This window comes from Macaca nemestrina, chromosome 7 (genome assembly GCF_043159975.1).
Source record: "Macaca nemestrina isolate mMacNem1 chromosome 7, mMacNem.hap1, whole genome shotgun sequence".
In the NCBI taxonomy this organism is placed as follows: Eukaryota; Metazoa; Chordata; class Mammalia; order Primates; family Cercopithecidae; genus Macaca; species Macaca nemestrina.
In genome coordinates this window covers 158,810,547-158,833,527 of record NC_092131.1, presented here as the reverse complement: position 1 = coordinate 158,833,527, position 22,981 = coordinate 158,810,547, and the positions used below count along the sequence as shown (strand labels likewise).

General features: G+C 51.0%; 1 protein-coding gene across 2 annotated transcripts in view; it reads right to left on the bottom strand.

The window, feature by feature from the left end:
• Positions 1-22,981, bottom strand: part of LOC105491485 (erythrocyte membrane protein band 4.2) — a 26,896-nt gene extending 3,915 nt beyond the window's left edge. Inside the window, exons 1-12 of one of the 2 annotated variants that reach the window (XM_011757977.2) lie at positions 22,749-22,981; positions 17,428-17,613; positions 16,255-16,488; positions 12,588-12,706; positions 11,534-11,638; positions 10,518-10,695; positions 9,881-10,019; positions 9,473-9,576; positions 8,447-8,689; positions 7,579-7,878; positions 4,365-4,525; positions 2,772-2,905 (exon numbers count right to left, since the gene is read on the bottom strand). In XM_011757977.2, the coding sequence (XP_011756279.2) occupies positions 2,772-2,905; positions 4,365-4,525; positions 7,579-7,878; positions 8,447-8,689; positions 9,473-9,576; positions 9,881-10,019; positions 10,518-10,695; positions 11,534-11,638; positions 12,588-12,706; positions 16,255-16,488; positions 17,428-17,613; positions 22,749-22,758 (1,913 nt within the window). In that variant the 5' untranslated portion in view covers positions 22,759-22,981. The remainder of the gene's footprint in view (positions 1-2,771; positions 2,906-4,364; positions 4,526-7,578; positions 7,879-8,446; positions 8,690-9,472; positions 9,577-9,880; positions 10,020-10,517; positions 10,696-11,533; positions 11,639-12,587; positions 12,707-16,254; positions 16,489-17,427; positions 17,614-22,748) is intronic. The other variant, XM_011757979.3, reaches the window with a different exon arrangement.

Genomic DNA, 22,981 nt, shown 5'->3' with positions numbered 1-22,981 from the left:
GGCCCTGGGTTCCTGTGCTGTATGCAGCCTAAGGACTTGGTGCCCTGTGTCCCAGCCACTCCAGCTGTGGCTGAAAGGGGCCAACATACAACTTGGACTGTGGCTTCAGAGGGTGGAAGCCCCAAGCCTTGGCAGCTTCCACATGGAAGCTGTGTTGAGCCTGTGGGTGCACAGAAGTCAAGAACAGGTTTGGGAACCTCCGTCTAGATTTCAGATTATCTATGGAAATTGCTGGGGGCCCAGGCAAAAGTTTGCTGCAAGGGTGGGGCCCTCATGGAGAATCTCTGCTAGGGCAGTGCAGAAGAGAAATGTGGGGTCAGAGCCCCCACACAGAGTCCCTACTGGGGCACTGCCAAGTTGAGCTGTGAGAAGAGGACCACCATCCTCCAGACCCCAGAATGGTAGATCCACTGACAACTTGCACTGTGTGCCTGGAAAAACCACAGACACTCAACGCCAGCGCATGAGAGCAACTGGGAGGGATGCTGTGCCCTGCAAAGCCACAGGGGCAGAGCTGCCCAAGACCATGGGAACCCACCTCTTGCATCAATGTGACCTGGATAGGAGACCTGGGGTCAAAGGAGATCATTTTGGAGCCTTAAAATTTGACTGCCCTGCTGGATTTTGGACTTGCATGGGTCGTGTAACTCCTTTGTTTTGGTCAATTCCTCCATTTGGAATGGCTGTATTTACCCAATACCTGTACCCCCATTGTATCTAGGAAGTAACTAGCTTGCTTTTGATTTTCCAGGCTCATAGGCAGAAGGGACTTGCCTTGTCTCAAGTGAGACTTTGGATTGTGGACTTTTGGATTAATGCTGAAATGAGTTAAGACTTTGGGGAACTGTTGGGAAGGCATGATTGGTTTTGAAATGTGAGGACATGAGATTTGGAGGGGCCAGGGGTGGAATGATATGATTTTGCTGTGCCCCCACCCAAATCTCAACTTGAGTTCTATCACCCATTCCTCAGAGGAGGGACCCAGGGGAAGGTAATTGAATTACAGGGGCTGGTCTTTCCCATGTTATTCTCGTGATAGTGAGTAAGTCTCATGAGAGCCGATAGGTTTCTCATGGGTTTCCTCTTTTGCTTCTTCGTCATTTTCTCTTGCCACCACCCTGTTAGAAGTGCCTTTCGCCTCCCGCCATGATTCTGAGGCCTCCCCAGCCATTTGGAACTGTAAGTCCAATTAAACCTCATTTTCTTCCCAGTCTCGGGTATGTCTTTATTAGCAGCGTGAAAACAAACTAATACAAAGAGCTATAGCTTTGGAACCCTTGCTTATTGTTAAGCACAGTGGGTGTAGCAGGCTTATGGAGAGGGTGTCAGTATGTCAGCAGGTGGTGTTTGGAGCCTTGTCAGCGACCTCCTGACCTGCCTATAAACCTTCTTTTGGTGACAGACTTCCTTTGGGGAGCTTTGCCCCACAACCGATTTGGGAGATCACAAAAGTCTGGTTAAATGTTGACAGTCCCTCCTCTCGATTTCTTGGCAAGAATGACTCATTAAGTTTCATGAGGCTGAGGCAGTGGCTCAGTAACCCAAACACCTGCTAGGGACCTCAGCGATGGTAGAGTAGGTATCTTGAACTTTATACTGTCTATTCAACTAAGGATGCAGTAGACATAATGAAAGAAGATATTTGCAACATCTAAAACCAACAAGGGACTAATACCTGGACTCTACAGGAAACTTCTACAAATCAATAAGAAGGAAGTGCAGAAACACCAAAGGAAAAGTGGGTAAAATAAAGACAAACTACTTACCGAGGAGAAGACATAAAAGGCTAACAAACATATGAAGAGTTGCAATTAAAATAATAGTAAGATATTACTTCATTTTTATTAGACTGGAAGAAAATGTTAATAGCTGGGTATTGCCAGGAATGAAGGAGAGGTAGGAATATAGAAACTCTCATGTACTGCTGGAGGGAGTGGAGACTCCTGCAGCCATTCTGCAAATCTGACAGTACCTGGTCAAACCACATCATATCCTGTGACCCAGCAATTCTATTCCTGGGTATATAGATCCCCAGACTCCACCAAATTTTCAAACAAGTATATAAGGAGACTTGTGTGAGGATATTCACTGCAACATTATTTGCAGTGTCAGAGAGTTGGAGGCACTCTGGGTGCCCAACTCTGTGGAGTGGAGTGGTAGAAAGTGGTGGGTGTACATGATGAAGTATTTTGTAGCAGAAGACGTATGGGCATAAATCTTAAGAACATAGTTCCGAGTGAAAAGAAAAGCAATTAAATATAAATTTATATATAAAGTTAAAAATACAGGCTCATGAAAGCAACAGTACACATTTTACATATACGAATTAAAGGATATGAAGGGTGGTGGTGAAAATGGGAATAAAAGGGAATAAATTAAACAAAATTGTGTATTGTGGTGGTGACTACCAGAATGTAGCCCTCTGACCACAATGAGAGATAGCCTGGCCTCCCTTCATTACTCTCCAATACCTAGCCCTAATGCCCTCGCCTACATTCACAGCAACACCCAGGCTCTCCCTGCAGGATCAGGGCAGCAGCCAGGGCAGGTGGGTGCCCAGGGGGCCCACACAGCCTGCCTCACTCCCATCCTCTTGCAGATATGGTAGTCCCAAGATGAGGGAAGCCACTTGGTAGCCCTAATCCTTTAGTTCAGTTTCTGGGGTATCTGCTGTCTGCATGGACATGGCAAAGAGAGAGTCTCTCTCTTGGGCCCCACCTTTCTGACCCATTGAGACATTTCAGGAGGATTAGAAGCCTGTCTTTGCTTACCTGTACCTCCTCTCTCTGTGAATGAGCCCCCTTCCCAGGATGGAGATCACACAGTCCTCCATGGGGGCATCTATGGAGTTCTGGATGCTGACTGAGGCTGTGAGGGGTTGATACTGCTCTGCTTTCTCTGGCATCTGTGGGAAGAGGCAATACCTGGTGTGGATGCCAAGGGCACAGCCGCAGTCACTCTCTCCTCCCATGCACCCCTGTACCCTCCTCAGTAAGTTTCCTCATCTCTGCCGAGCTGACCAAAGCTTCACAGCTGACATTTTCTGCCGCTCTACCTGCTCCTCCTGCGTTTATTCCCACCCTTGGTCCATCACTGATGATTTCTGACGTTGCCTCTCCTCTAGGCAGACCCCTTGGAGGGTTTTCCACCGTCTTCGGAATTCAGTTTACATTGTATTCAACATTCTTCACGGTGTGCCCCCAACCCCCCCTCTCCCATCTCACCTGTTCTTCCCATGACTAAGTGACATCCCAGCCCCGTCAGGGACTGTCCCATCCCCAGCACACCCCTCAGGCTACCTTCCATTGCACCTCTTTGTTGTCTTCTTCTGTCTTCAGTGGCCTTCCCCTACCTCTGTACTGAAAGGGTACCCATTTTTCAAGGCCCAGCATAGATGTCATCTCTTTCATAATGTCATCCCTTTCATAATGTCATCCCCGAACCCATCAGCTGGAATTAATCCCCTTTGCTTCACTTATTCCATAGCAACTTTGTGCATCTATTAAAGCACTTACCTGGAAGACCAAATGTTGTGTCTCCCTAACTAAACTATAACCTGCTAGAGGGCAGGGATCAGATCTCATTCATTTTGGCCAGGGTAGACACATGGAAAGAGGGCTGGACCAAGAGCGATAAGCCTCTAGAACATTCTGTTTTTATAATCTTGGGCATGTTGCTCTCTAGGGCTCAGTTTTTTTCATCTGAATAATGGGAACAGTTCTACCTCACAGGGGAAAGAAAGAAAGAAAAGAGAAGAAAAGAAAAGGAGAGAGAGAGAGAGAGAAAGAAGAAAGAAAGAAAGAAAGAAAGAAAGAAAGAAAGAAAGAAAGAAAGAAAGAAAGAAAGAAAGAAAGAAAGAAAAGAAAGAAAGAAAGAAAGAAAGAAAGAAAGAAAGAAAGAAAGAGAAAGAAAGAAAGAAAGAGAAAGAAAGAAAGAAAGAAAGAAAGAAAGAAAGAAAGAAAGAAAGAAAGAAAGAAAGAAAGAAAGAAAGAAAGAAAGAGAAAGAAAGAAAGAAAGGGAAAGAATAGAGAAGAGAGAGAGAGAGAGAGGAGGTGAAAACCCTCTGGCATGTGTGTGGAGTGCTAAAGAAACATAGGCTATTATGATCCCTGTAGGTAGGAGGCAGCAACTGGGAAGGCCCCAATTTTAGAAACCTTTACTTAACTAACTAAAGAAGTTGGAAGATTTACACCTTAATAGGATATGTAAGAAACTATGTCTTTCAAGGGAAGGAGCTCTTAAATGTAGCATTTTCTGGTAATCCTGCAGCACAGTCATCTGCTCTGAAGGGGCTTGGATTCCTTCTGAAATGGGGACCTGAGTGGTGGCAGATGAGGGCAACTCAGGGGAGGACTGGTGCCTACCTTGATGGCAAGATGCGGTCTACAAATGGCAATGTCTTCCTGAGCAAAGCAGCTAAGGCTGGACTGAGAGTGTGTTGCCATGGCGGTGAGTCTAAGGAAGGTGTTCTCGGGTGGGTTTCGCTCAAAATTGGAGAAGAACAGGCCAATGGTTATTGTCTGTTCTGAAACACATGACAGGGGAGTCAGTGCCAACAGGTGTGTGTACCCCAGAAACAGCCATAGTTACACACACAATGCAAAGGACTCAGGGCCTCACTGAGACCAGAAAGATGCCCCATTTTCCCCAACAATTGTATGCTTGGAACTCACTCAAGACCTCACTCCTCACCCTCATCCCCATCACCACCCTCAACAACGCTCTTGGCAGACCACCTCAGTGGGGTTGGGGAAGGGTCCCCGTGAAGTGAAACGAGTTAAGCTCTTTGAGCCTCAGTGTCCTTGTCTAATAATGCCTTCCTAGTGGGATGGTTTGTGTTGTTTGTAGGGTTTTTGTTTTGTTTTGTGTTAGAGACAGGGTCTTGCTCTGTCACCCTACAGAAGAAATATCGACTCCTACTGTCACCACTGCTTAGGGGATGAGGTATCCCCCCCGCCCAAGTGAATCCTCTGCTTTCTAAATCTGTGCCCCCTCCTGACCCCATCACACTAGCTGTGTAACCTGAGTAAATTATCGAGCCTCTCTGTGTCTCATCTCCTCATCTGTGAAGTGGGGATAGCGATGGTTCTTGCCTCAGAACGTTGTGGTGAAGCCTAACAAGATGATGCACATTAAGCACTTAATATCATTTTGGGCAAACAGTAAGTGCCTGATAAATGTGAGCTACAGTGATTCTAGTTGTCTCATATCCCCAGGCAGAGCGTTATCAATTTTAACCCGTCTCTCCTGAGGCTCATTCTTTCCCTCTTGCCTGCGTATTTTCCTCAGCATAGAAGTGGGTTCAGCTCTCTCCCTCTGTCCAGTGTCCCTGGCTGACCACTCCGCAGCCTCTCCTTTTTCTGTCCTGCCTCCAAGGAGGACGAGACGGTTTGTCTCACTTTCCCAACTCAATCGGCTTAACGCCCAGGAAACTTCTCTGCAAGCCCACTCTCTTAATAGTGCTCTTCAGCCTTGACACCTCGTGCCCTTTCTGCTGATCTTGCTGGGTGCCTCCTTTCTCTCTTTGACTGTTTGGCCTCCCTTACCCTGCTCTTCCCCTGACCGCCCCCTAAATGCTGCTGCTGCCGCCGGGTTCCCTCCTCACCTTCTCATCTCACTGTCCTCTTCCCCACTGCTGTGAGCTCATCTATGCCCTGACTCTTTGTTGGCCCCCCTGTGCTGGGGTTTCCACATCTGAGCTCCAGCCCAGAACTTTATCTTACCAAGGTTTCCTGCTGCCCACTGGTCAGCTGCACATGCATGTGTCACGGGCTTTCAGACACAATGTGCCACAACCAAATTCATCCTTTTTCTCCCCAAACCTGCTCTTCCCCATTTTTCCTATTCTAGTGACTCACCCAAACCAGAAGCACCCACCACACACATATATACACTCACACATTCGCAAGCCCCGTCTATCCCAACTCCGTAATACATTTTAACTCTAAGTGCTGCTAGCTTAGTTTGGCCTTCATTTCTTGACTTGATGATTACAAAACCTTCTCATCTTCAATCCCGTGCTTCTCAAGACTCTGGATGCACATTAGAATCAAGTGGGGAGCTTTACAAAACAACCCCGATGCCAGGCCCACCCCAATCAGTTATATCAGACTCTGGCGGTGAGGCCAAGACATCAGCAGTTCTGAAAGTTTCCAGATGATCAGAGACTCTGAGCCTACTCTGGCTCAGAAGGGTGCCCCCTACCCTGCCCACAAAATAAGTTCCCCAGATGACACAATGTGCAGCTAAGGTTAAGAAGCACTTTTCTTATATGACCCTTTCCATTCCATTCTGCCAAAAGTTCTTTCTTGTTAAAACGAATTTCTGATTCCATTGACTACCCTGGTTGAAACTTCCACCAGTTTTCCATTACCCGGAGAACAAAACTCAAAGTCCTTAGCAAGAGAGACAAGACGCTGTGTCACCTGGGCCCTGTCCAGCTCTCACACCACTCCCCCGACTCCTCTCCTCCCATGCTTGGAAAGGGAAGAGTGATACAGAGACTGGAGGTGAGGTGACCGGTTACAAGGCTGTTGCAATGCTGTAGACAAGCTCTTGTCAACTGATTCTCACACTTGTCTGCACATGGGAGTTACTTGAGTTTTTAAAAATTCTGATGTGTTCCACCATGGAGTTTCTTTTTTTTTTTTTTTTTTTTTTCCTTTTTGAGATGGAGTGTCACTGTGTCACCCAGGCTGGAGTGCAGTGGCACGATCTTGGCTCACTGCAACCTCCGCCTCCTGGGTTCAAGCGATTCTCCTGCCTCAGTCTCCCCAGTAGCTGGGATTACAGGCGTGTGACACCAAGCCCGGCTAATTTTTGTATTTTTAGTAGAGTTGGGGTTTTACCATGTTGCCCAGGCTGGTCTTGAACTCCTGACCTCAGGTGATCCACCCGCCTTGGCCTCCCAAAGTGCTGGGATTACAGGCATGAACCACTGCGTCCAGCCCACCATGGAATTTGTGATTTAATTGGCCTGAGATACAGGCTGAGCGTCACACTTCCCCAGGTGATTCTAATGTGCAGCAAAATTTAAAAGCAATTGTTCTAGTTCAGGGAATCTTAACCGTAGAATAACACAGGGTGTTTAAAACAAAAAACAAGAAAAAAACAATGCCTGGACCCCATTTCAGACCAAGTAAATAAGAACCTCAGAGATGAACAGGGCCCTTTGCACATGTTACTCCTTCCGTCTGGAATGCTGTGACTTACTTTTCTGGCCATTACTCTCCTACTCATCCTTCCAGATTCAATGCAGTACAATTTATTTGGGGGCAGCTTACTCCAGCCTGGGGGGAGGTGCTCTCCTGCCATTCCACTCTGTTAAACTCAGCAAACACTTCTCACACTGCTGCGAAGGGTCTGTTTACTTACCTGACTGCAGTTGGCATCATGTTTTTTTCCTGCTTCGGGCCCAGTAAATATGTGTTGAATGAGTGAATGAGAGAGAACACGAGAGTGAGCAGCAGGGGCTCAAAGCCATCTCTAGAGACTGCAGGGGGTGCCCTGTGGCTACTGCCTTCCCAAGGCAGGGGCTGTGTGTGTTGGGGGGTGTCTGGTGGGGGCATAGAGCGTTACCCAGGTTGGCACTGAGCATGAGGTGCAGCTTCTTCCTCCAGAGCTCGGCAGCAAGGACACCGTTGTAGTGCACAGCCTGGACCCCGATTGCCAGCAGCACTGCCATCTCCTGCTCACTGTGGTTAACCAGCGTCACTGAGATCTGGGTATCCCCTCTCAGGGGTAGGGAGCTGGGTGCTTTCAAGAGCAGGTACAGAGGATTGGCAGTCTGGAGAGTGGGAGGACGGATGCCGTTGTCTTTCCCATGTTCCATTTTCTCTTTCTCAACTCTCTCCAGCACCTCTTTTTCCTGAAGAGACCCTGGAAAAGGGAAGAAACAAAGCTGACCTTTTACCCAGGTGGTATACACGCTTCTCATAAAACCCTGGGAATCAAAACCATTTACCCACTTCTGCTCAAATGCCAAAGTCATGAGAGCTCTGCAAGCCTCTAAGGCCGTATTTAGCCCAAAAATGTCTGTGTCAGGCAGATCCACCACCGATACAGTGTGTCTCTTCCAAAGCACTCAAGGACCAAGTTCTTTTTCAAGTGCTATGAATTCGCCCCTTGAACGATGAGAGAGGAAGGTTGGGGACAAGTCAACACTGTCTCTGAGGACAGTTTTGCAGGGAACGGAATCTTCCTGTGTGAAAGAATTTAGACTTCCTCTGAGGGTCAGGAATGCCGCCAAATGTCCTAGGGTGCACAGTCCCTACAACAAAGACATATCTGCGCCCAAATGTCAATGGTGTCAAATGGGGTTGAGAAACCCTGTTTTATATGATGGGGAAAGGACAAGGCTCTTCCCGACTGCATCTGCCAGGCCCATCCCTTTCCCTCGCTTGCTATTTCAGGTACCGAGAAGCCTGGGCCCTTCCCTGGCCCATACCTTCAGGATACTTGTAGTTCTGAGTGATGTCCTCACAGCGGTCACTGCCCACACCCTTGGTGCTGATGTTGTTGCCAACGTACTTTGTGTTGGAGTCAGTCAACTCCAGTTTCCCATCCTCACAGCACTTCCAGACCACACATGAGGCATTTATGGCAGCAAAAAGGTCTGACACTGCTGGGGTCAGCCTCAGCGTCCCCTCCTTGACTGCTCTGACTGGCACGAGATCACAGAACCCCAGGACTGAGGGAGAAAAAGGTTGGTGAGTATGGGAGCCGTGCCTAGACCTCTGCTCAGTTCAGAACTGCATCACCTCAGTCCCCATCCTCTAGCCTATTTTCTGTCCCCAAGGACCAGCGTCAGAGGTGAGCACTAGGCAGGGTTTCTGAGAGAGTCACAGAGGTGAAACTATTTAGTCATCAACTATTTAGTGATAAAACTTTTTGGTCATGGCCCCTGGCAGGAGCCCTCTCAGGAACAGGCAGAAGCTCAGAGAGCCACACTTAGAGTGAGGAGCTCTCAAGCCAGTTTTACCATGGATATGACAGGAATAGGGCCACTTTTCTTGAGCACTTACTAGGTGCCAGGCTCTGTGCCATTTCTGTTCCTGGGTGAGGAAGAGCTATCTTTCTGTGGGTCCTGAAGCTTCCTGGGCTTGAGCCTATCCGGATACCCTCTTCATCCATGTCCAGAACTTCAGAACCCCCTGCTGCAAGCCCCTGGCCTAGCACAGTCACTTGCCATCTTAAGATCCTCTGCCCTTCACTGTGACCCAACTCCCTCACCCGCGGCTCTAAAGTGCCTCATCTCCCTACAGCCTTGTAGCCAGGATGGCAGGCACCTCTACTCCCATGAGCCCACTGGCATCAGGTCAGCTTTCTGCTGGCTGCTGTCATGCCTTGTGCTTCTACTGTTTTCGAGGATGCAGACCCCTTTGGGACTGCCTGCTGCTCCCGAGTCCTCTCCGGGGGATTTCTTCAGCTCTGTGCAGCCCTGCGTGGTCCTGGACCCACCCCTAGGCTTTACCTCCACCTCCATTAGGAGCACTTGAGTGCAGAATCTGCCATCCATCATAACCCTGGGGCAAGGCAGGCCGTGTCATCCAGCACTCTGTGGAAGTCTGGAAGATCCTGAATGTAGCAAAGAGAAAAATTCAAGTGGGAAGGAAAAGGAGTGCTGAAGAGGTTCTGGAAACGCAGCCTGGCAGAGTTGTTGTTGTTCCAGTGGGATGGGAGGTCACTGTGTCAAAGTGGCTGTGGCACTCCCACGAAGGGGCGTGCACACCACCACTGACCATCAGCGCAGCCTCTAAGAGTCCTTGAAAGCCTACTGTCCATGCCAGGGCCACGCAGGGGGTGGGGTTCCTGCAGAGGTGTGCCATGCAGGGTTGGAGCCCTTCCTGGACTGGAACCTCATCTCCCTCAGGCTTCTCACCAGATTCTGCCTCTCTGGCCTTCTCCGTTCTGAAGTCCCTCCTCATTATAGTACTCATCTACGAGCAGACGCCCGCCGGTGCCCTGTGCTGAGGCAAACGTGGTCACCACACGGGCAGGGATTCCCAGGCATCGCAGCACTGTGAGAAGAGGGGTGGAGTGTCAGGGGGCGCTCTAGAGACCGGGCTAGGGGTGTGTGGGAGGCTAGGATTTTCAGTGTCTCCTCTGGGCACTGAAAACCTGGAAAGAAGAGGAGTGTGGAGCCTAGAAGTGGCAGCCAAGAACAGATGCATGAAGGCTGATCAGTAAGGCACAGCTTCCACCACACGCAGGGTATATAGCAGGGGAGAGGGCAACGGAGCATAGAACACAGTGGGTGGAGCTGCTCTGCTGGGGTAGGGTTAGGGAATTAAGTGAATTTGGGAACGGAGTTTGCAAATGAGCCCAAATTTCTTGAGGGGGAAAAGCAGCAGAAGCTGGTGGGAGGAGCTGTCTGGGGCAACTACTTCTGTGTGGTGGGACGGGGAAATGTGGCCGCAGGGAGGCAGCACCTGCTTTTGGAGATGTCCCTCCCACATGGGAGGCCAGGGGACAACCCAAGAGGCAGGGCACTCTGTACAGGAGACAAGGGGACCAACCTGTGCAAGCAACAGCGGCCGACACCCAGGCCTGGCCATCATACACAGGTCGGCCTCGGCCGGTGAGCCACTGCCGCAGGATGGGCACGCTGCCCCGGCGCTTGTTCAGCAAGGCCCCTTCCTGGGTGGTCTGGGTCTGCGGGGTGGGCAGGACCCTCTTCTCCTTGAGATAATGCAGCTGTTTGGGGAAATGTGTGGATGTCAGTATGAGTCCCTCGGGCAGGACAGCTTCCAGGGCATGGGTAAGGAGGGCTCATCGCAGTACTCCAACCGTGGTGAACAGATCCCCAGCATCAGAGCCACCTGGTACTGGTTAAACCTGCATGCTCCTGGGCTCCATCCTAGGCCCCTGGGCCATAGCCCTAGGGCTGGAGCCCAGGACCACCCTTCTTAACAAGTCCTCTGGCTGGGGGCTGGTTTCACCTTTAGTCCTCCACCCTCGTTTGAGGTGGTTTGCACCTGGGTCCTGGAGGCCACTTATCCCAAGCTTCTTTCAACTCACAGTCCGGCCTGGGCCCTCACCACCTTTTCAGAGGGGACTTCGGTGGCAAAGAGGGAATGGTGAACACTGGACTCCTCTGAGAGGATTTTTAGGGACAAAGGAAAGCACCAAGTTACCATCATGGTCTGCATATTCTTATGAACAATTTAGAAATGTAAAAGAAGTCACTTTGATCACTGCAGCAGCAAGCACTGGGTACGATGGGCCCTACCGGCTCCTTCCCGTGGACCTAAGCTCCAGGATGGGACTGGGTGTGGGGCGGGAAAGGAGGCTTAGTCTTCTGCGGGCTTGCGTCCTGAGGGAGGACACATTTCTTTGCTTTTCTCCCCCCTGTGGATGCTATTGCCTGTCTTCTTCTCCTCCTCAGACCCTTCTGTCGGAACTGTCCCCACACCCTGGGAGGAGGGGGCCATTTGTGATTTGGGGGTTTCTGAGGCCACGGTGGTGGGGCAGGTCTCTCAGAGGGCTCTTGTCTCACCCCCGCCCTATTGTCGTTCCCCAGCCTCTCACTTACCAAGGCACCCAACACACGGGCCACGTGCACTGGCTGGCTCCACTTCTCTACCTGCTTGTCCTCGCTCAGCAAGCGCAGGCTGAGGTCGATGACATCCCCCTCGAACTGTTAAGGACCACACAGGGCCATGATGAAGGGTCCTCAGGTCAGGCACTCATCCCGCAGGACAGCCTCATTATCTCATCCTTCTCCCAGACCCGCACTCCACACCTGCCTCCCTTGCCTCATCTCTCTGAGGAGCTCTGGCTCCCTCCCCCTACCTCTCAATGTGACCCAGGTTCCTTTTCCCAGGCATCTAGTCCTTTGCCTATTCTATTGTCTGACTCCCGGTAGGGTGTGAGCTCTCGGGGACCCGTGCTGTACTATTTCATTTTGTTGCATTGCATTCCGTTTCCATTTAGTGAACCCCGACTGCCCCTACCAGCCCTGAACCTGGAGTGGAGGATACTCCCCCTGTTCCTGAGGAGCCCACGGTTTAGGACTGGAGATGGACCCACAGCGCAGCCCCTTAGATTACAGAGCACAGCAGCATGGCCAGGGCTCTTGTAGAGATGCAGGCACAGAGCAGCACCGTGGAGAGGTTCCCTCTGCCTTCGGGGGTTGGGGGAGGCTTCGAGAAGGTCTTGAGAGATGGGTGGGAGCTTGCCAGGAGATAAGGGTGGGGAGCCCTTCCTGGCGGAGGGAACATTCAGCTTGTTGGTCTGAGGATGGTGAGCAGTTGGAACGTGGGGTGGTTCATGGGGAAAGCAGAGCAGGTGCCTGGCTGGAAGGGCCGTGGAGGTTGGCCTAGAGGGATTTGGTCTTTATCTCAAAGACAGTGGGGATGTAACTGAGGCTTGATTTGCCACAGCTTTAAGGAAAAGAATTCTGGTAGCTCCGGAGGATGTTCTGATGTGGCCCAGAGGAAGGGGGGCGGGGCACCACAAGGCTGAAACGGGCTAAATAAATGGTCTCATGACCAGCGCTTTTTGGACCTACCAGCTCTGTCTAGCCTGAACATGCAAGGTTATGGGACAGTCACTCCACACACTCCTCCCCTAGAGGGCCCTAGTACCTGGCCAAAGTCCCAGGGCTCTGCCTGGATGCAGTCAGCTGTGCCCAGGTAGATGAGACCATTCTGGTTCAACAAGTACTCTGTGCGCTGAGCCTCATTCTTCAGGAACACGGCATCCTCTGGCGAGAGGTGGGTAGGGATGAGGGCCTGTGGGGTGCCAGGTCCACCCTCCACATCCAGGCCTCTGTCCTCCCTGCCGAGATTAGGCTTGGCTGCAGGCCACCCTGTCAGCTCTGGGCCTAATGAAGACTGAGGAGGAAGTCCCTCTTTCACTGCCCCCACTGGGGCAGTGACCCCCACAGAGTCCCTGGGTCAATCAGCGTGTGGCCCTTATGGTCAGCCAGGAAGACAAGAACAACCTTAAAAAGCTTGGCTGGCCAGGTGCAGTGGCTCACACCTATAATCCCAGCCCTTTGGGAGGCCAAAGCAGGAGGACAGTTTGAGACCAGGAGTTTCAGACCAGCCTGGGCAACACAGCAAGACCCTGTCTCTACAAAAAATAAAAACAGCCAGGTGTGGTGGTGCGCATTTGTAGTCCTAGCTATTTAGGAGGCTGAGGTAGGAGGAAACTTGAGCCCAGGAGTTTGAGGTTGCAGTGAGCTATGATGGTGCCACTGCACTCCAGCCTGGGTGACAGAGTGAGAGACTTTCTCTTAAAACAAATGAAAATCAGCCAAGCATGGTGGCTCACGCCTCTAATCCCAGCACTTTGGGAGGCTGAGGCAGGTGGATCACCTGAGGTCAGGAGTTCAAGACCAGCCTGACCAATGTGGTGAAACCCTGTCTCTATTGAAAATACAAAAAATGAGCCATGTGTCACAGTGCACGCCTGTAATCCCAGCTACTCGGGAGGCTGAGGCAGGAGAATCTCTTGAACCTGGGAGGCGGAGGTTGTGGTGAGCTGAGATCGTGCCATTGCACTCCAGCCTGGGCAACAAGAGCAAAACTCCGTCTCAAAAAAAAAAAAAAAAAAAAGAAAGAAAAAAGAAAATCCTGGTTGTTCACAGCCAGAACACTATCGTCCCTGGATAAATTGGCAACAGGCCAGGGAGCTTCCAAGTGGCTTGTAGGTCTTTCCCATAAGTTCAATTTGTGACGAAAAACCAGGTGTTTCAGAAAAAAGACAATTAAGCATAGGCTGATGGATGTGAGCAGAAGGAAGAGGAACATTTGGCAAGACAGGGTTGGAGGGTGGGAAGGACCAGTGGGGTTGAGAAGTGGAAGTCAGAATGTTGGATTTCTGCCCTGGAGGTGTCCAAGTGAGTCTAGGGCTCCCTCAGTCTCTTCCCAGTGCCCCTCCTGCTTTCCTCGTCCTAGGGTTGGGCTAGCCATCATGAGGAGGGTGGGCGACTTTTAAGGGGGCCATCACCCACTCTGGGAAGCTAGAAGCAGGAGGGCAACTGCCCTGCTTGCTGAGAGCTAATCACTCCGACCCAATGGCCGAGGTGAAGTGGACAGGGGTTAGACTAGTTCCTGGGGACTAGAGAGAAAAGGATTTCCAAACCATCCAGAGGAGCTGCTGGGCTAACGTCTCTGGAGCCCTCCAGGGGTCCATCTGGGGATGAGGGTCTTCAGGGCAACAGAAGGATAAGGCAACAGAAATCAAGAAGCCCTGAAAAATCTGGGGTCTAAAATCACAGAACCCTATGCCCAAGTAGCCCTCCACTCCTGCCTTCCGTCCTGAGTACTCTCTGAAGTCAGCTAGGCGTCACTGTTTTTTGGTTTTTGTGGTTTTTTTTTTTTGACATTACTTCAAACTCAGGTGTTTGGCCCCAGGATCTGCAGGGCTCTAGGAAGTAGCTTATGAGAGCACAGGCAGCGCCAGCCTCCTCCTCTCTGCTTGGGCGTATGTAGCCCCCTTTATAAAGTGCCTGGCTGATGAGCAGGGCTCCAACTTTTATCATAGGATGTAAAACGATGTAAAACTCTCCTTTTGAATCCCCATCTCCAAGCATGCCAAGATGACGCTGAGATGCCAGGGAATCTGAAAATTTCCCAGTCACCTCCCGGATGAGCGGAGCCAATGACTGTCCCCTGCCCAGACAGAGACCTCCGCCCATACTCAGGTAGAGAGGCCCTCCCTAGGCAGGTCCCTACAAACTGAGCACAAAGGCAGGACTCCTGGCACTGGAGTCAAGAGTGTGGGCGCCCTGAGCCAAGCACTGTCCTAGACTGTCTTTGCCGGGTCTTTACGGTTGTTGCCAGGGCCTGGCTCTGGAAGCAGACTCAGGGTGGTCTGGGGGTACACCAAAGCCTCAGCTTTGGAGGGAAGCGGCAGTCGTGGAGAGCCACAAGGCCTGCCCCAGCCGAGGGGTCCTGCATCTACATTCATCCACGTGGGGCATCTGGATGAATACTAGCCCCCATCTGCTGACCCACCTGCCTGCGCCCTTGGAGCAGGAAAGAAGGGCCTGAGCTGAGGACAGGTGGGGCCACCTGAAGTGGGGGAGAACCCTGCCCTGGACAGGAGAAGTGGAGAGAGAACCCACTGGGATTTAGGTACCACAGAGAAAAGCAGTCAGGAGCTGTGGGCCAGACATGGGGCCAGCCTTAAGAACCTGGGAAGGCTCTTCCACCTCCCCATGTTTCTGCCAGTTTCCCAGCCCTGCCTTGCCATGTTGGCAGCAAAATTCTTGAGAGGAAAAGGGCTGTGTACTTGTTTGATGTTGTACAGACAGGAAGGCCGGGATAAATTCTCTTTCATTCTCCCAACAAACCCTTCAGGGATCCCAAGGATGAAGGTGGGCGAGGTAGATTTAAAAACAAAGACAGACACAATCTTCAGAGTGGGGAGGAAGAGAAGATGGGTCCTACTTTGGGTCTTATTTGGACATGTATTATGTCAGATGGCCATTTCCAGACGACATGGCTCCAGCCACAGCTAGGGCTGAGCTTTGCTACAGGCGGTCATGGTTGGGGGTGGGGGGCTCACAGGAGGTCACCTGACCCCAGGGAAGCCGCTCACAGGCTGGTGAATGGTAGGGTCCCATCAGACACTTGGGTAGGTGGGTCTGGAGAGCGCCCAGAAATCTTCAAGAACAGAACGAGCCGGAAGAGAGGAGGAAAGACAGGGAGCAGCACATTTCCTGGGAAGCAGAAGCAGAGGCCTGTGGAATAGCACAGACCGCTTGGGGCCCTGGTCAGCGGGGCAGCCTTATCAATTCAAAATGGTATGTTCTTTTTCTTAAAGAGGGTCCCCCAAATTGCATCAGCTTCAGGTCCCGCAAAGCCTGAGTGCACTCTGGAGACAGAATAGCGGGGAGAGAGAGAGAAGCCCATCTTCAGGCCACCTCATTCCCGAGGCCCTCTCTGGTTCTCACCCCTGCACTGTTATAATGAAGGGCAGCTTTCCCAGGGTCATCTCAGTGAGTGTCAACTCCTGTGACCAAAATAGCCTGAGCCAGCACCAGGGTCTGGTGATGAGACAAGCTTTCGCTTTCAGTGGGAAGCCTCAACCTGCTTCTCCCGGGAGCGACACCAAAACAGGACCCTTGGTATGAGAGCTGGTTCATCCAGGTAGAAGGCCCTGGCACAGACTGGGTGTTGGTACTGTCCTTAGAGAGGGTTGCTGCAGGTACCTGGCACAGGTGCTCCCTGCCAGAGCTGCACCCCAGCTCCAGTGTCTGGAGTCCCCGTGCAGCCCAGGCTAGCCCAGGTCCAAACTTACCTCTACTCCAGGGGTTAAAGAGCAATGTGAACTGGCCTAAGAGGCGTGGCTTCCTGCCTGAGACCTGCAGCAGAAGCGAGTAGTGGCCAATGACAGCATCCGCGGGTGTGGTCACAGAGATGGTCCAGGACTGGGCATCTCTCTCCTCCACCGCTGCACTCCACGACTTTCGGTCCCCCAGACTGGACACTGGGAATGTGGCTCGGGTCCTGTAGACCTTGGAAGGCTGCTCTCCTGCAGTCACACAGTGACGAGTCCATCATTGGGACTTCTTGGTCACAACTCAGAGTAATAAGGTCAGGGTATTACAAAGATGGAGGAGGTGAAAGTTGTTTTTGGAGGATAATGAAAGTGACCCATCTAGAAATGAGACCCATCAAGAAAGAGTGATAGGAGAGCACAGGTTTTTGGCACTCACGGACCTACATCATAGTCTCTAAAATGGGCATCTTCATAGTACCTGCTTCATGGCCCATAGGAGAACTGAACGAACTATTGTGTGTGAAGTACTTGGCCCAACACCTGACAGGTAGTATGGATTCAATAAACACTGGCAATTAAATGTTATATTTAGCCTGGGTTCGATTCCATCCAGAATTTTCTTTTCTGTTTTTTTTTTCTTGAGACAGAGTTTGGCTTTTGTCGCCCAGGCTGGAGTGCAGTGGCACTATCTTGGCTCATTGCAACCTCTACCTCCTGGGTACAAGTGATTCTCCTGCCTCAGCCTCCCGAATAGCTGGGATTATAGGCACCCGCCACCATGCCTGGCTAATGTTTTGTATTTTTAGTAGAAACGGGGTTTAACCATGTTGGTCAGGCTGGTCTTGAACTCCTGACCTCAGGTGATCCACCCACCTCGGCCTCCCAAAGTTCTGGGATTACAGGTGTGAGCCACTGTGCCCAGCCCCATCCAGAATTTTCTACAAATCTACTATTATATTTGCAACCGAAAAGAAGCCCTTGGTGATGCTGCTGCTAGGCAGCTTCCAACTCATCATAAACAATATTTACCAGGCACATAATTTCATGGCACCCTCATGACTGCCCTGCCAGGTGGGCAGGACTTCTTACAGCCCAGCTGCAGTGTGGGCCATTTGCCCCTTGATTCCCTAACAGGTTGCTGGAGAGAAACCCCCAGACCTGCTGCCAGGAGTCTAGGCCTGTCTCACTAACCAGTTTGTGCAATGAGGGCCACCTTCTTCAGGGCAGGCAGAAATGCGTGGACTGGAGTGCGAAAGTGCAGGATGATGGTGAAGGGCTGCCCCCTCCTCACAAAGAGGCGCCGGGAGCTGAAGGCCTTGGTGTGGTGCTCCTCATTGTTTCTTGCTGCCTGAAAGTCGCAGCTCTTGATACCCAGGGCTGTTGTGGGAAAGAGAGAAGTCATGGAAATTAAGTAAATGTGACAATATAAGTACAAGCAGAGACTCTGGAGTCAGAGAGACCGGGGTTCAAATCCTCGGCTCCACTTACGTTTTAGCTGCACAATCCCAGGCAAGTAACTTAACTACCCTGAGCCTCAGTTTCCTTTTCCTTAGAATAATCATCCCTCCTTTCATAGTTGTGGGGATTAGATGATGTATAATACATTTAGCACAGTGTCAGCTACACAGTAAGTCCCAATAAATGAAACTGCTGTTGTTGTTACTATTATTCATAAATGTAATGCTTATTCTCATTGTTGGCCTCCTTTTTCTGGTCCCAATCCACAAGCAATGAATAAAACCCAAAATCTTTCTCACCCCTACTCATTGTTTCTTAGAGCACAATCAGTTAATTTTTAGAGCTGGTTTTGAGATCACTGAGTCCAATTCTCTTGTTTTATAGATGAGAAGAGTGAGGCTGAGTGTGGAACTGACTCACCCGAGACTGTGCATGGTGGCTTTTTGACCTAAAGTCTTACTATAAACTCACAGCACTATGCAGCCCAGAAAAACCCTTCACGTAGGTGGTTCAAGAGTATTATGACAGTCTATTAATCAGTTCTCATTTAACAGAGGTGATATGGTTTGGCTTTGCGTCGCAGCCCAAATATTAGGTCGAATTGTAATCCCCAGTGTTAGAGGAGGGGCCTGGGGGGAAGTGATTGGATCATGGGGGCAGTTTCTAACGGTTTAGCACCATCCCCTTAGTGCTGCTTGTTTAAAAGTGTGTAGCACCTCCTCCTTCACTCTATCTCTCTCCCGCTGACCATGTGAAGATGTGCTTGCTTCCCCTTCTGCCATGATTGTAAGTTTCCTGAGGCCTCCCCAGGAGCAGAAGCTTATACAGCCCACAGAACCATGAGCTGGTTAAACTTACTTTCTTCACAAATTACCCCATCTCAGGTATGTCTTTATAGCGGTGTGAGAATGGACTAATACAAGAGGGAAGAAAAAAACAAGGAGTAAAGAAGTCAAAAGATACGTTCAGCAAGCCCAAGATAAGGAACAATGCTGGGAAAAAAATTTTAGGTTTTTTTTTCTTGCAGCAAAGGAATTGTGCACTTTTTGTTCCTTTGATGGCAGAAGGCCATTGGGAATCTCCTTGGTCTGAAAGGCAGCCTGCAGTGTTTTGTACTGGCTCAGCTGCCACAAGAGAGAAACTATGGCTTTTGCTCGCAGGTATGAAATGAAGTCTAACCCACTTCAGGGAAGTGATATGACCCTGATGGCAATGTCCTTTAGACTACAAGACATATCTTGTCAAATTCAGGATACCCCTACTTCAAATTTCCCTCATTTCCCAGTCTCTCTGCCTTAGAGGTGAAGAGTAGAGGGGAAGGATGTTCTACTTTTTCTCTCACTAGTGATGGGATGATAGAAGATGCCAATGATGTCTATTTAGGGCAAAAGAACTGACATCGTTGAATATGAAGAAATGTTTAAGCGTGCAGAGGGGGGAAGAAACCTCTCTGTGTCTGGTCCTGGTGTCCCTGGGTGCCCCTTGCATCCCTGTATCCCCCTCCTCCACTTGGTTTGGTCAGGCCATGGCTATAGATAAAGTAGCCACAGGGAGGCTGGGATTTGTAAATTGAAGTACAGCAGCACTCAGAAACCAACAATGATTCCTCTTTCTGCTTAGCACAAAGCTTGTGCTGAGGCCCAGGAAAAGCCTTGCCTCTGCAGACTGGTTGAGTTGGATTGGATGGTGGAATGCCTTAGTCACATCCTAAGTCATATGACTCGAGCCTCAGTGTATCTGAACCCAAGTAATTATGTGTTATGGCAAGAGTCACCAGAATTCATTTGGATTCCGGTTCTGTCTGGAAGGCTCCCACCATCTCTTCTCTACCTGGCAGATGTCTACTCATCTTCCAAGATCCAAAGACACCCACCTCTGTAGCCTTCACTGACTCCTCCTGGAAGAGGTCAGTCCTCTGGGCTCCCACAGTACTCTGCTCCACTTTCTTCAGCACTTATCCCATTTGATACCCATCACCTGCCTAGCCCTCTGCTCCCGCTTTCACTGGGGGAAGCTCCCCGAGGTACAGTGCTTTCTCCTATCTGCATCCTCTGCCCCAGCAGAACTTAATAATAGATAGCCAATCAGTGTTTGCTCTGTCAATGAATGGATGAGAACATTAGGACAGCCTTAAAGGAGATTTTCTCAGATGCATCACAGGGGCCTCAGGCCCCCACCTGTGCCGCCAGACCCTCGCAGGGGCCCTGAGGTTTCTGCATTCTTTAGGTCTGCCTGGTTTCTTGGTTTATCTCTGCCTCTGCCCCTTTTAGGTGGATTCATTGACTCCTACCTCCCCTTCTCTCCCACTGGGTCTTGAGGCAATGACACCTTTGTGTTTTCCCAGCATCTCCTATTTGTACCACAGACCATGAGAAGTTGCGTTAACACAGAGACCATGTGGAATGCTCTTCAGAGGTGCACAGTACCCCACCCTCCTCCCTCTCTGCCTTTCACAACCCCCCAGCGCTGCCGCACATGTGCCCCTCAAGCAGTGATGTGTTTAACGACTGGCTGGGGGAAAGGGGTGGTGAGGGGAAAGGGCGTACTGAGTTACAGCATTTGCCAAGTTCTGTGGTGTAAAATACTCCCTCTGTGGCCAGTTTGAAGCTACTGAGGTGATGTCAGCAAGCGCAGAACTGTGAAGAGGCGCGGACTGGCACATCATCATGTGGTTTTTCCAGCACAGAGATACAAGAGATGTAAACACCCTCAAGAACATAAAGGTGAAAAGGAGTAAAATATGTAGAAGGTGATGAGTTTAGAGTACTTATTATCTTTCTTTTTAATATAAATTTTTTACTTGTAAGTTTATACAGTTTAATTTTTAATAATGCCTCTGTTTAAGAACTGGTTCACAGGATTCCTCAAAATTTAGCAATTGCCTCTTGCAAGTCAGCACAAGCCAGCTGCAGCCACTGCGGCACGCCATGAGCTCATACTCAGTGATTCTCATCTGGTGGCTACTGGGCCCTCTGCCACCCACTGCCTGGAAAGAATTTAGTGCCCAGGGGCATCCTCTGGTTTGGGACTAAACAATCTCCTGATATCTTTGAATGTGTTTTTCTGATTGAGTAGGTTTTTAATTTGTCTGGTCTCTAAGAATAAAAAGAACGATTTGGCCGGGTGCAGTAGCTCACGCCTGTAATCCCAGCACTTTGGGAGGCTGAGGTGGGTGGATCACGAGGTCAAGAGATTGAGACCATCCTGGCCAATAAAGTGAAACCCCGTCTCTACTAAAAATACAAAAAATCAGCCGGGCGTGGTGGCGGGCGCCTGTAGTCCCAGCTACTCGGGAGGCTGAGGCAGGAGAATCACTTGAACCCCGGAGGCGGAGGTTGCAGTGAGCCAAGATTGTGCCACTGCACTCCAGCCTGGCGACAGAGAGAGACTCCGTCTGAAAAAAAAGGACAATTTATTGGTGTCTGCCCTATTTTCACAAGACGTGGCTGAGATGATTTACTGAATTCACCCAGAATTCTTTTATTTCCCTCTCAGGTGTTGGTCTCAGGGTCAGTTGCCCTCCGCATGCCAGACTGGCCGACCAAGGTGGGGAGTGAGGCAGTTTCTATAGAAACAGAACCACAGCTGCATCCCATTGTCCCCACACCCCTGCACCATTTCCCTCTGCCTACCCACTTGCTTCTCCCTGGACACAAAACAGCCAGGCAATTCTCAGGCCAGGAGATAATAATTCCTGCCAAGACGCTGAGACTCTGACCACCTCTGTTGGTTTCTTGCATTGTGTCTGCCTCCTGCCCCTTTTAGGTGGATTCCCTGACTCCCACCTCTCCTTCTCTCCCATTTGTTGTAGAAGATGTGACACCTTCATGCTACCCAGGGTGTTTCTCATTTGTATCACAGGGTATCTCTCATTTGTATCAGTAAGCTGTGAACACTTATGCTATGAAGACCTTGGGATAAGAATATAAACCCATGTTAACCACCATCACCATCTCACCATCATCATACAGCTATCATGACCAGTTTACCCCAACATCCTACCCCATAACCACCCCATAGCAACATCACCATCACCTCCGCCTCCACCAGCACCCACCATCACACCACGCTCCACAGCCACCCCACCATCGCCTCTGCCTCCACCAGCACCCACCATCACACCATGCTCCACAGCCACCCCACCATCGCCTCCGCCTCCACCAGCACCCACCATCACACCACGCTCCACAGCCACCCCACCATCGCCTCCACCAGCACCCACCATCACACCACGCTCCACAGCCACCCCACCATCGCCTCTGCCTCCACCAGCACCCACCATCACACCACGCTCCACAGCCACCCCACCATCGCCTCTGCCTCCACCAGCACCCACCATGAAACCACGCTCCACAGCCACCCCACCATCGCCTCTGCCCCCACCAGCACCCACCATCACACCACGCTCCACAGCCACCCCACCATCGCCTCCGCCAGCACCCACCATCACACCACGCTCCACAGCCACCCCACCATCGCCTCCGCCAGCACCCACCATCACACCACGCTCCACAGCCACCCCACCATCGCCTCTGCCTCCACCAGCACCCACCATCACACCACACTCCACAGCCACCCCACCATCGCCTCTGCCTCCACCAGCACCCACCATCACACCACACTCCACAGCCACCCCACCATCGCCTCTGCCTCCACCAGCACCCACCATCACACCACGCTCCACAGCCACCCCACCATCGCCTCCGCCAGCACCCACCATCACACCATGCTCCACAGCCACCCCACCATCGCCTCCGCCTCCACCAGCACCCACCATCACACCACGCTCCACAGCCACCCCACCATCGCCTCTGCCTCCACCAGCACCCACCATCACACCACGCTCCACAGCCACCCCACCATCGCCTCCGCCAGCACCCACCATCACACCACGCTCCACAGCCAGCTCACTATCACCAGTACCCCCTCCCCTGCCATGGTTATACCACCACCTCCCCGCCCACCATCCATCCCACTTCCTTTAATGAAAACAGGTGATGCTGCAGGGGCTGCATACAGTCCAGCAAGCCCTGCGGAGCGCTGGCTTGGCTCACCCTGTCCCATGGCTGCAGGCCGCTCCTCTTATCCACTAGGCTGCAGGAAGCACCTGTGTTGAACTGTTGCTTCTGGGCTCCTTCTGGGCTTTCTGTCTTTCAGACAGAAAATGATGAAGGCACTTTTGTTGGCTTAAGAATCTGGAAAGAGCAAAACTTCCCCCCAGCTACTCCTGTGAGCACCCTGACATGTTCCTTCTCTCCTGCTCCCTCCCTGCTGGTATCTGCTGGAC